Raw genomic sequence first — 14,109 nt, forward strand, 5'->3', positions numbered from 1 at the left:
TCTACTCAATTCTAATTGTGACATTCATTGTTTTGCATTCAATCAACATACATACAAATATTCAATTCGCTCCAAACTAATGTTACTTAGTTGGTTGAATATTAATTCACATATAATTCTAAATATTGTGATCACTTGAATTAAATAATAAGATTAAAGGTTTCTTCAAAAAAAAAAAAAAAAACAAAAAAAGATTAAAGGTACCTAATCTGGTTGTCTAAATTATCTTATTATTAAGCGTGATTTTCAATTACTTATTCTTGATTAAACATGCAAAAGGTGATCAAAATAAAATCATACAACATAAATATTGGAAGCAATATAATAAATATTAATATCACAAATTAAATTATTCAAGCATGATAATAATAATAATTAAAGACAACCTAAACATGATAATAGAAAAATAAATAAAAAGTAAGCAATTAAACTAATTACTTACATTTTACGCACATTCCTCTTAATTGCTATGTCACAAATAAAATGTGAGTAACTTCAAGACAATATAGATTAAATTGAATAAAAATGCAATACTGATTAAAATAGAATAATAATTTATCAACCCTCAGATATTTCAACATTCTACGCCTAGTTTTAAAAGTATAACTCCAAGTATTGCAAAGGTTTCGTGAATTGCTTGAAAAAATAATAATGATTGAGAGTATTAGGAGTGAAAAAAACTTATTTGTATGATGAATTGATCAGTTTTGGTACATATTGTGTCTGTTTCGTGAATGTTCGCCTCCTAGAAACCTCCAAAAAGGTCTCATATTTATAGACCACGATGCTGAAATGGGTTAAAAACGGAAGAAACGCTGGCACGAGCTAAAAAGGGTTGGCGTGCCACGTCAGCATCTGCGCGCGATGCGCCAGTGTTTAACGTGTTGCACTGAAAGCACGAATCCGTCACTCCAAAACTGGCCCGCCACGCTGACCCTTGACACATTAGGCCAATTTCGTCCAATTTTTGGTAGTTTTTGTTTTTGCAATAACTTTTGATTCGTAATTTGGAATTGGGAAAATATAATTAATTGTTCTAACCTATTATTGTTAATCAAACTAACTCTTAAAATTCTGAAATTTTGTATGAGTATTACTCACACAAAAATAATCAGATTTTAAAGATTTAAAAAAAAATCACTCAATTTGGACAATTATATTGCTTTATTCATTAACCTGGATCATTAATCTGAGTAACAAATGTGCCTCGGTTGGATTGTATAAAGATAACAGTAGTTATTCAGTTATTCAAAATCGCACAACTTTGATAACTAATGGCTGGAATGAGCTTCTAATTAGACCTTCAATTCTTCAGTGCTTGGCTTCAATTCTTCCATTGGCTTCCACTTTGGATATCAGTTACATTTCTTGGCAATAACTCTTCGTCCTTCAAAACTTTTTTTTTTTTTTTTTATAAATTCATCATTTTTCCATATATGATTGCTAAATGAAGGATATTTAATTTAATATATGAGGTTTGCCTCAGAAAATACTCTTCACTTCGCCCACTTTCTATTTCGTTGTTTCGTGCTTCCTTGACGAAGACTACCAGGTCTCCATATCCGGCAGCATGCATTTTCAAGCCTTTCACCCATCACCTCCCTCTTCCCCGCGAAACGTCGTCTATAGAAGACGAAGGAGTAGTAGTTTTACCGCCATGACTGCCATGGTTTACTTCATCTTGCTGTCTTCAGAAGTATCGTAATCTTCATCGTCTTCACCTTTGGAATCACGCCCGTACAATCAAAGAGGAGAGAGAGAGAAAGGGTAGGTTACAATTTTAACATATTAACTATTTAATCTCAGCCATCCATCCATTTTAAATTAATGGTCACAGATGGGTTCTTATATATATATGGGGAGAGATTCGGTAAGAACACTTCCTTATATAAGAACTCAATCTTGTATAAGAACCCTTCTTAAACTTTTTTCTACTTATGTTCTAAAGTTTTCCTATATTCTAATTTTTTTCTACTTATGTTTAAAATTATTTCATATATTCAAAATTATTTTTTCAGCTTATGTTCCAAATTTTTTTCTTATATTCTATATTATTTTTTCAGCTTATGTTCTAAATTTTTTCCTATGTTCTAAATTATTTTTCATATGTTCTAAATGTTTGTTTGTTTATGTTCCAAATTTTTTTCCTATATTCTATATTATTTTTTCAGCTTATATTCTAAATTTTTTCCTATGTTCTAAATTATTTTTTCAGCTTACGTTCTAAATTTTTTTCCTATGTTCTAAATTATTTTTAAAGTTTATGTTCTAAATTTTGTTCCTATGTTCTAAATTATTTTTCATATGTTCTAAATGTATGTTTGTTTATGTTCTAAATTTTTCCTATGTTCTAAATTTTTTTTTCCTATATTCTATAATATTTTTTCAGCTTATGTTCTAAATTTTTTCCTATGTTCTAAATTATTTTTTCAGCTTATGTTCTAAATTTTTTCCTATGTTCTAAATTTTTTTTTTTCATATGTTCTAAATGTCTGTTTGTTTATGTTCTAAATTTTTCCTATGTTCTAAATTTTTTTTTCTATATACTATATTATTTTTTCAGCTTATGTTTTAAATTTTTTCCTATGTTCTAAATGTTTGTTTGCTTATGTTCTAAATTTTTCCTATGTTCTAAATTTTTTTCCTCTTCTAAAATTTTTCTATGTTCTAAATTTTTTCCTATGTTCTAAATTATTTTTTCAGCTTATGTTCTAAAAATTTTCCTATGTTCTAAATATTTGTTTGCTTATGTTCTAAATTTTTCCTATGTTCTAAATTTTTTTTTTCCTATATTCTAATAATTTTCTTATGTTCTAAATTTTTTTCCATCGTTCTAAATTTTTTCCTATGTTCTAATTTTTTTTTCCTATGTTCTATATTATTTATTATGTTATAAAATTTTTCTACCTATTTTCTATGTTCTACAAAAGAACCTACGTGGGATTCAAACCCACATCTTATGTGCATTTGCACAATGCTCTCCCATTGAGCTTGTAGGCTAATGTATATAAAAGCTTTAAACTACAAAAATTACTAAAAACTAAATAAATAAAAAATCTCAAAAGTAAATTATGCATAAGCAGGTTACGACAAAAAAATAGAAATGACTAAGCTAGTTGAACATATGCAATGATGATTTAGAACACATGCAATAAAAGTTTGAACAACGTACCAATAATAATCAAAAAAGTTGATTATATTCTTTAGAACATAGTAAGATAACTTTAGAACATAGATTGAAAAACTTTAGAACATATAAAAAAACTTTAGAACATAAGTATTAAATCCACCATTGCTTTGTTCTAAATAATTTAGAACATACTAAACTAATTTACAAATCACATAATTCATTTAGAAATTTGAAATTACATAATCAGCTGCAAAACACAACAATCATATCACATTTTGCACGGATCTACAATAAATCATGGAAAATTAAAAAAAAATTACAAAAATTAATTGCAAATAAAACTGATCAAATGAAGCAAAAAAATAGCATATAATCGAACACATACTATTCAAATAATTAAAAAAAATCGAACACAAGGGTAGCAAAATAATTGTAGATAATCGAAATTTGAAATACATCAACCTTAAGAAGAAGAAGAAGAAAAAAAAATGAAAAAAAACTAATAGGATGAACAGTCATATAATCGAACACATATGTATCAAAAAATCGAAAAAAGATCAAACAAAAATCAAACTGATTAATTGCAAATTTTCGAAATGATGAATTCGAACTGATGAAATCGCAAAAAATCAAACTGGTGAAATCGCAAAAATCGAACTAATTAATTCGAATAAAATCAAAAGATGAAATCGCAATTAAATAATCAAACAAAAAAAATCGAATAGAAATCGCAAAACGAACAAAAATCGCATATAAAATTGAACAAAAATCGTATACAAACATTAATCCAAAAGCTGAGAAATTTTCGAAATGAAGCTAGTAATCGCAATAATAACCCAAAATAGCAATAATAATTACAAAATTTGATCATAATCGCAATTCTAATCGCAAAAATTGATCATAATAGCAATAATAATAGCAAAATTTCTTCCTTTGCTATTGTCAAAAAAAAAAAAAATTAATCGCAAAATTGGATAAAATCGCAATAATAATCTAAAATTGCAATTAAAATTAAATTTCAAAACAAATTTGATCATAAAATTCATAAACTTACAATAATTGATAAAAAAAAGCTAAGAAAATTTCCTCATGAAGTTGACGAATTTCTGCTAATATTGAGCTGAGGAGATAGAGTGGAAGCTTAGAATTGTAGAGAGAGAAATAATACACTACGAAAGAAGAAAAAGGAAAAGGGATTGTATGGATTCCTCACTATTACAAAAACGCCATTATTAGGGATTATTTTGGACGGTTAGATCAAAGCTAATAATTTTTTTTTTTTTGACAATAGCAAAAGAAAAGTAGCAATCATTACAAAACTCTGAAACGGTAATCCGACACTGTCTTGCGATCTCGTCCGGCCTTTGAACCAGATTTCTCTGTACCTTTAGGATCGTACACTTTTGAAAAAGGCACCCCACTTTCCATATTTCCTTTACAATCCAAGCTATCGAGATCTCCTTACTATGGGTACCTTGTAAGTTGTTCAACAAGGAAGCAGAGTCTGACAGTATTAATATTCCATGCTTACCCTTAACCCGAGCCCACCTCATAGCCTCCAGACACGCCCAAGCTTCACATTGAATGGCGGACGCAGCAACCCCGTTTTTCCCTCCTCATCGAGAGGATAACCTCTGGTGTTGTTCTTTACTGCCCACCCAATTCCTGCTCTAATCGTCCTTTTGTCCCAGGAGCCATCAACTTCCACTATAAAATCGGCAAACCCAAACTTTTCGTTCCCTAGATGAACATAATCAAAACCCGGTGGTATATCTGTGTTGTCCCTACTAGCCTCCTCATCTTCACTTGTGATGTCTACTTTTTTGGTGAACGTCTCATGTTCTTGTATTGCAAGGTCGATAAACTCCATCACAAGATTGGTAGCTCCAAAAGCACCCTTGAAACACCTAGCATTCCTAGATTTCCAAAGACCCCACAAAGTAGCAATAAACTGCACACATCGTATGCCATGCCTGCCATCCTCGCTATAAAAAAGCAGGATATAGTGTTGGATCCATCCAATAATAGAATCGGACCCAGGCGAGTCAGGGCAGGTCGTTAGAGGTACAATACCCCACACTTCCCTTGCCTGATTACAGAACCTAAAAAGGTGTTGGTTGTCTTCCTCCTCCACCCTACATTGATCACACAAAACTCCCACTTGGATACCTCTTCTGGCCAAGTTGACTTTGACAGCAATTCCATCATAAAAGAGTCTCCATAGGAATAGCTTCCATTTAGGCTGGATATTCAACCTCCATACCAACTTGATGAACTCCTGATCTTTTGCCAGTAAAGGGCCTGTTTCTAACCCTGAATCCTTTGTCAAGTAGTAATACCTAGTTTTCACCGAATACTTGCCCGAGGGCTAAGATTGATTCTTATATAAGATTGGGTTCTTATATAGAGGAGGGTTCTTAATATATATATATATATATATATATATATATATTGTGGAGTTTTGTTTAATTCTTCTCAATGAATAATTTAAGAATATCAGCTTATTATTATTATTATGTAACAAGAGATAATAACAATTAAAATTGTATATTGAAAAATATGCCCAAAGACAATGGGTGGAACTTTGGGAACAAGGAGAGTACTTTGTATAATTATCAAACTAAACCTATATATGGTTCGAGAAAAAAAAAAAAAAAAAAAAAAAAAACAAACAAACCTATATACTTCGTGTGTTGTATTAGATCTATATGTATTGTTTGTCATCTTTTTCTTTCACTAGTTATGTTCCCTTCAAATCTTCAATCAAAAATATATTAAGTAGATGTTATGTCATAGTGTCCATCCTGTACTATTGTGTTTACAATTTACATTCTCATATTTGTTGAGTAAATATTGCACCCTTAAATGGACAATAGAAATTATATACTAGCATGTTATTGTAGAAGGGATTTTTTTTTTTTTTTTTAAATTTTTTTGACATTATCTTAATAAACGGAATAAAGGATTACAAACAATGGAATAATAAGTTTGCTAAGCTACTAAAGAGAGCTTTCTTAGCCTCAAAGCTATATAGAGTACAAATTAGTTAAAAAACTTAACTACAACATCCTCACAAGAACTTGTGAGCTTGAAAACCAAAGTAATTGTCTTCGAACATATTGTAGGAGTTCTAGGAGATACCAAATTTTACCTTTTTTATATTCCCATAACCGTTGAACTTGAGAAAGAACATTTTACACTTTTAAGTTTATCTATTATAGATTGTTACATGCATGTGGTAAATAAGGGTATCGCACAAATGTTAAGTATTAAAAGATTAGTTCATGTATAAGACCAGATACTAGAAAAACAGTCATCACAGAAGGAACTAAAACCTTTGGTTGACGTACGTCCTTTGACAAAAACGCCCTCATGGGTACATATATGGTGTGTCGCAGTACATCTGTTACCATGAGGTTCCATCTTCTACTCCAAAAATCTTAGAGTGAGGTTGATAAGCAAGGTTCATCGGACAGTGGATGTACCTCCACGTCTAAGATTGCCTTCGCCAATTTGTTGCAAATTACCACAATGACATCAAGGAATAAATACATTATACAACAATAACATACCCAAATTACCCCTGAGTGTAATTGTCTTTGTAGACATAATAATAGGTTGAGAAAATTGAGAAAAGCAAGGCCTCATGCAATATAGTTAGGGGCAATACTTTCTTGGCCTTTTGTTTTTTGGAAATTGGATCTTTATTTTTTCATCGGGAAAATAGCAACCACTATAAATCTAAAGACAGGGGTTAATTTTATGGGCGGATCGTATTTTTATTTGTGAGGTTTTATAGTATGTTTATACATGTTTTGACAATCTGATAACGGGCCGAGGCCGTATGAAAATAAAAGTGGTTTAAAGTTTTCTATGTACGTGATAAAGTATGAAATTATTCCTCTAAGGATTATAGAGGGAAAAAAGAGGGGGAAATGGTGAATAGGTAGAAACTTGGAAGGAAAATGATAAACCTTAAGTTCCCCTTAGGGATCTTGAAAGCTATAAAGTAGCAATAGCATAGTGATGCTAATAGAATTGACCATACCTGGAGATATGACTCGGCTTCACCCTTCATTTAGCTGTGGAATCAAAGAAAAATAGCATAGTGATGCTTATTTTTCTTTTTTGAAGTATAGTTGGTTGCTTGGTTTTTGAAGGGTAAGAGTGGAGGGTACTTTGGTCTTTCACCTTTTTTTCTACTTCTGCCTTAAAACTGTGTCTATTTGCAATAGGTTAAGTAATAAAAAACAGAGGAAGTATGTTAGAAAGAGGATTAAAAGAAGAGTGACATACTTCCTCCGTTTCTTTTTAGTTGACACGTTTTTTTAGTCACGTTTGTCAATGCACAAATTTAACTATTAATATCTTTAATTACCGATAAGCAAAAATTATGAAAAGTTGATATTGTGAAACTATATATCGTCACGAATCTAAAAGGATCCCACATGACTATATTTATCATTACATATAAATCACAAAACTCGGTCAAAGGCAAATGTGTGAATAGTGCTAAAATCAAAACGTGTCAACTAAAAAAAACGGAGGTAGTATGATATTATTCATCAAAAAAAGAGTGACATGTGACATATTGGCATGATGATTTGTGTTGTTAAATATGGAATACTATACTAAGTATAGATAGATAGATAAAAAAAAATAATAAAAAAAAAGGCCAGAGCCCAAAAAACACAACACCTTCATAAATTCTAATCAGCCCATAATCCCTCACTCTATAATCCCGATTTCTCACTCCACTCCAACAACGCCTGTTCTTCTTCATCGGGGAAAACCCTAAGAGAGAGAAAAAGCAGACAGCATCAACAATGAAGCAAGTACTATCTTCCGACTCCATGGAAATCCCAGATGGGATTGACATCAAGGTCGACGCTAAGATCATCGTCGTTTCAGGACCAAGGGGCACCCTGACCCGCAACTTCAAGCATCTGAACCTTGATTTTCAATTGGTTACTGATGAAGAAGGTAAGAGGAAGCTGAACATTGATTCATGGTTTGGAACCAGGAAAACTTCAGCTGCTATTCGTACTGCTATCAGTCACATTGAGAATCTTATCACCGGTGTTACCAAGGGTTATCGCTACAAAATGAGGATGGTTTATGCTCATTTTCCCATTAATGCCAGTATTACTAATTCTAACAAGAGTATTGAGATTCGTAACTTTCTCGGCGAGAAAAGGGTAATCTTTTTTCTCTCTTCTGAGTTAATTTCGTGTTGATTTTTGTTGCTTGCTTCTTGATTATTTTGGAAAAGGATCGATTTTTTTTTTTTTTTTCTATGGAATTTATGTTTTTGTTCTGTTTTTATTATACTATCAATTTTTTTATTTAATTTGAGTTGCTAATTTGTTGACCTTTTCCAGAATTGTTATCATATTTGACTTTGTTTGATAGGTTTATGACTGTATTTGCTTTTCATGTTGGATTCATGGTTTTTGAAGTTGTAGGATCGGTGGTTTATTGAGATCACTGTGTATGTTTAAGGGAGGTTGGAATGGTTTCTTTACTCTGTATAAGTATATAAACAATGAATGAAATTATTGTATTAGAAACTTAATAGTTCTGGTGATGGAACATAACAATTGGTTGAACTATAGCTATAATAGTTCTTGAAGTTATCATAAGCATTGTCACAGTATTCTGTCAAGTTATAACTCATAGAGCTAAGAAACTCGAGTATTGATTTGACAATATCTACTGTATCTTTGATTGTACCATATTTCTTATAGTACATTTGAAGGTCGATTACAATCATGTTTTTTGGGCACATTTCCTCCTTTGGTAGAGCTCCAAATGAGTGAGGTTCTCTTGTGTGTAGTAGTTTTTTTAAGTAGAAGATATGCTTGCCTGATTTTCTCATGCATCATCCATTCTTGTGCCTTTCATTTGAAATGCTGTCTTCTGGATGCAATAAGCTACTAGTTCATTAATTTCTAATCAACACAATTATTAATAATATTTTTAAGTAAACATTAAAGGATTAGAACATTGTTGTTATTGTTTGATGATTTCTACCCATTGATGCAACTGTTTTTCTTTACTGACCTATGCTGCTGTAATTGTTTTCAGGTCAGGAAGGTTGACATGTTGGACGGTGTTACCATCTTGAGATCCGAGAAGGTTAAGGATGAGCTCGTCTTGGATGGAAGCGACATTGAGCTTGTTTCTCGATCTGCTGCTTTGATTAACCAGGTACTTTTATTAATATCATTATTTTTGGTTGCATTTTATTTCTTGACTCTGTATCAGTATCACAAGTTTTCTAATTGCCGTGTTTGTATTTGATCAGAAATGTCATGTTAAGAACAAGGATATCAGGAAGTTCCTTGATGGTATCTATGTCAGCGAGAAGGGAAGGATTGTTGAAGAGGAGTAAGCTATGGTTGAGACTGATAAAACAACAATTCTAGGCTGGTCAAAATAGGAAGGGTATTTTTAGTTAGGGGTATTAGTATAAGTACTTTTTATATCTTGGATTGACCTCAAATTATGGGTGTAAAATACTGTAAAATTAGTAGTTAAGTTTTGTTTGATTTGACTGGTGTTTTTGGGATAAAACTTGTTGATCATTTTCAACATCAATTTATAGTTTATAAATAGATACTGCTTACAGTTGTTACAGTGTACCTGTATGTTATAATTGGTTGATACTCGTAATATTGCAATGCCAATTTGAGGATGAGTGAATAAAGAGATGTGAAGCCAACGGAATGACAGAGTGAGTAAAGTGGCACTGGAATTGCTCCAAGAAATTGATTTCCTTGTAATCTGATAATCTGAAGAGAGGGATGAGTCTTTGCAGGCATCTCCCCTGATAGCTTATTTAACCAAGATCCAGAATTATCAATCCTCTAAACTTGTTTAATGTCTCTGGAACTCTCTCTTCGTGTGAATTGTTGTAAAAACAATCACAAGTGCACAAATCAGAATTCTAACACTGCACAGAGACTAGCAAACTAATATTAGCACGAGCAGTACAAAATATCCATGAAAAAAGCCTAGGTTTAAAATCCAAATTCTTCTTCATAAATTTGATAGATCGATAAAGTTACTATATTTTAAAGTGTGTCAGAAACTTGATAATAAGGCCACCTTGAGCTTGAATATAGACCTATAGACAGCTTCTACCAACAAAGAACGCACAAGCTTTTCTTGCTGGAGTCATGGCCCTTATGAATCATAACTTGTACAGAGTATAAAACTACTCCATCTTAATAGAGTACAAAACTATCTTAATTTAGATCTAAATTCCTTGTGCTATGCCCCAAGTGCGGAGAGGAAGACATAGGAGCATAGATTATTCTCTAATTTCATAAACATTTAACTGGACACAAACACTAAACACTTGATATACTTTGTCAACAAGTCACCAGCATTTAAAAAAAGACCTCGTTCCGAACAAGACTAATTTTATTATCTTCTTGACAAGAAAACACACACAAAGAAAATCAAGGGAAAAGATAATCTCGCGGTAAGAATCCCCCATAAGCCCAAAGAGAGCCTAAATACTAAAATACACCACTCACATCTCATAAAATACAAAAAGAGGACTCCTGACCGCAGAATCCTACAATACCATTTCTCCACAAAATCTTATGCCTCTTTTGCTATTTAGACCTCATTGTATACTAGTAGAGGAACCCATATATTAAAGGGGCAACCTAATGAAACCCAGCAACACCAAATGATCTCTGCAAAAGAAACATCACTGTGTGACAATGCAAAATAAAAAAACTCCCAATTTCCTCACTAGCGAGACATAAGGCCAGGTGTGAACATGAGAGGACAATGCCTAGAATTTCATTTTACAAGTATTGTGCTTCCTCAAACCAGCAAAAGACTGATATATGAACCACTTGAACATAATAGCTTAATAAGCATAGGTCAAACGAGATGTAAATAACTAAAGCCTCTTCATTCTTTAGTAAGGTAACACTCTGAACTCTTTCTATTGCAACCCTCACTTCCCTCTGAATATCAGTTTGTCCTATCCTGCACAACCTCTCCAGTGTTTTTTTTTTAATTTCTTCTTTTTGGGAAAAGAGATGGGTTACTCGGAGCATATATTCATCAGCAAATTGCAACTTTTATAACATAAAACAAATATAAATGACAAAACCTCATATGCTTGACGTCAAAAGTATTTTCAAGCAATTACTTTTCATGTTTTCAAATGCAATAATCAGTATGAGAGTTCAATCTTGTGTAGCTTTAACTTGACAAGTCGACATAATCTCATCAAGTATGATAGTTCTAACATCAAGCTTACAATAAGTTATGCTCCATGCTTGGTCTGTATTTTTCAAATTAAATAAGACCATACAATTTACCCAATTTCAAGGCATCATCCTGAAGATTTATCAAACAAGGAGTGACTGAGTGATTGAGAAAACCTCTTCAGCTGAAATCAAACCACAATCTCTACTATATGTATACTAAAAAAAAAAATTAAAGAAGCTAATGAGAACAAAAAAATAAGATCACTGCAATGTGACTTTCATGCTTACGGCTTAACGTTACATAGTTCTGAACTAATTCCCAAAAGTAGCTCAATCAGGTCATAGCTTGAGCTTGAATCCTGTAGAAAGAAAATCATCCAACTGTTTGCTGAAGAAAGAAGGGAGAGCTTTAGAATGGTAACAAAGAGCTCCTTATGCCAGATTAAATCATCATAAGATGATAGCTTGAAGGAACATTCAACATATATGAAAACCTCTACTTAAGTGAAATAAGGGAAGCGTAGGCTGTGGCCTCTGCTTTCTCAGAATTACAACAGCTACTATTTGAAACAAACTCAACAATGTATGAGTACAACCGCAAACAAGAAGATCTAGTCAGAGCTGCAATTCTTGAGAGTTGAGAGCCATCTATGTATTTATGCTCTTCGAGAGTGCTGGGAACATTAGAAGTATTTAATATGGATAATTAACTTTCCTATAAATTTCACTTTCTTTTTCCAATTACTTGATACAAGTATCACATCCAAGTAATTCTATTAGGTGTTAGACAAATCACACATGCACAAGGGTATGGCAAATTGGCAAGGTCATTGGTGGGTTGGAGTATAGAGGAAACAGAACTACAACCTAATGCAAAAGGCACTCACAAGCTATTCATGATCCTTCCTTGCATGTTTTGAGTCCCATTTAGGAGGTACATAATTATAAGGAAAAAGAACATTATGGCTTTCAACTTTCAACCAGGTAAAGCAACAAGGCACAGGGCACAGGCATCACTTACATAAATCGATTCTAATTCATTTGAAAAAATCCTATCTGTATGCCCACCAAACAAGCCACAAAGCAAACCACATCTACCAAATAACAATCAAATATTACTTGTATGAACTTTAGACAGCTAGTGAGGATCCAAGACATCATATATGTGAAAAAATAAATTTGTGCATTTGATATTTGTATATATGCAACTATGCAAGGAACATAAGCTAAAAAGTTTTTGTTACTTCTTGGTGTTCTTTCTTGGCATTGACAATCTGGTACCACAATCAGACTTCTGCTTGTTAATCTCCAAGGATACAAGGCTACTCACGAAGAACCCGGAAGATATCGGTGCTTGTGGCAGTCCCTTAAACTGACTAAAACTCTGGGTCTCCAAATCATACCAACCAAGCCCCAAAGAATTATACTCCAACAAAATTCTTCTCCTGTCTTTAGAGTAAACAATAGTCCTAATCTGTAGATACATCCCAACACTCGCCGTCTGGGGAATACTAAACAACCTAACCCAAGACTCTTTCTTCCCATACTCCTTCATCACCCACAAATCAGCACGATTCATTCGAAAATCAATTCTATCATAAGGATCCTCCAAAGGCGAAGCAGGTACTAATGTACGATACATAACCAACAAACACAAACACCCACCCAGCTCACCCAAATCCAAAGACCCACCCAACTTATCATCATAATCCGGGCAGTCCATAATCGAGTAATTCTCGGTCTTAAAATCGAAACTGGCTATGAACTTGCATTGCATTTGTAGTTCTTTAGTAACCACAATGTAATGCATAGCCTCATTAACAAAAACACCATGACGATACACAAACAACAGAAAATATGGGATTCCTTCAACACATCTCCATGAATTTTCCCTCAAACTATACACTTCAGCCTTACTATGGTGAACCTCACTGTAATGACTGTCCTGAATCAACCTCAAAACCTTATAATCATCGTTTTCGCTATCGAAACCGAACCCGAACACCAAAGTCTTATCATTCCCAGGGTTGTGAGTATGATTGGGCGGAAGTTTTCGACGAGATTTCGTCACTGGATTGAACAAGAAAATGTCGTTTTTGGATTTATCGGAGATGCAAACGATGCCGTTACAGGATCCAACAAAGTTGATTTCGCGGTGTTTAAGAGGGTGATCGAGCTCCGAGAATAGGAGGTGATTGTGGTTGAGATCGATATCTGAGTATACGAGATGATTATGGTGGAAATTGATGTCGGAAGAATGATCAGAGGAGTAGGAGAGGAGAAGATTACGATTGGAGTTGGAAATTAGGGTTTGATTGAGATGAAGTTTGATGAAATTTGGGGATTTGATTAGGGTATACCATGATTTGGAGACGCACTTGAATTCGAGAAGTGATTCTACAGGTAATCGAGAGAGGATTTCAGTGATGATCTCAATTGGGAGAGTCGTCATTGTTGTTGCTTAAATTGAAATTTGAAAACAGCAGTTTTATAATACTGCTACTGCTATATTTGTTTTGATTTTCCCTCCCTTTCACGGGTTAGTAAGGCCCCGTTTTTTTTTAACTTCTGAGTAGAACTGAGCAGATTTTAATAATATTATTATTATTATTAATAAGTGTATATCAATATATCATTGATTTAGGTGAATCAAAACATAAATAGATGTGTACCATATTTAACATATGTTAATAGTAGAAAGATAAAAGACAATAGTTTAACACCTTCAAATTATTATAACCG

The 14,109-nt window shown here is 32.9% G+C and overlaps 2 protein-coding genes across 2 annotated transcripts; one reads left to right on the plus strand and one right to left on the minus strand.

Moving 5' to 3' along the window:
• Positions 1–7,849: 7,849 nt before the first annotated feature.
• On the plus strand, positions 7,850–9,772 carry LOC110718794 (60S ribosomal protein L9-like). Its single transcript, XM_021897699.1, has 3 exons — positions 7,850–8,328; positions 9,218–9,340; positions 9,438–9,772. The coding sequence occupies exons 1-3, from the start codon at positions 7,957–7,959 to the stop codon at positions 9,522–9,524; spliced, it is 582 nt and encodes a 193-aa protein (XP_021753391.1). The 5' UTR covers positions 7,850–7,956; the 3' UTR covers positions 9,525–9,772.
• Positions 9,773–11,203: 1,431 nt separating this feature from the next.
• Positions 11,204–13,900, minus strand: LOC110718442 (F-box protein CPR30-like). Its single transcript, XM_021897273.1, has 2 exons — positions 12,612–13,900; positions 11,204–11,755 (listed from the first exon to the last, which is right to left on the minus strand). Exons 1-2 carry the CDS (start codon positions 13,817–13,819, stop codon positions 11,707–11,709), a joined length of 1,257 nt encoding a protein of 418 aa, XP_021752965.1. The 5' UTR covers positions 13,820–13,900; the 3' UTR covers positions 11,204–11,706.
• Between the last annotated feature and the right edge of the window lie 209 nt (positions 13,901–14,109).

The sequence above is a fragment of the Chenopodium quinoa genome, unplaced genomic scaffold, assembly GCF_001683475.1.
Source record: "Chenopodium quinoa cultivar QQ74 unplaced genomic scaffold, ASM168347v1, whole genome shotgun sequence".
Taxonomy (NCBI): Eukaryota; Viridiplantae; Streptophyta; class Magnoliopsida; order Caryophyllales; family Amaranthaceae; genus Chenopodium; species Chenopodium quinoa.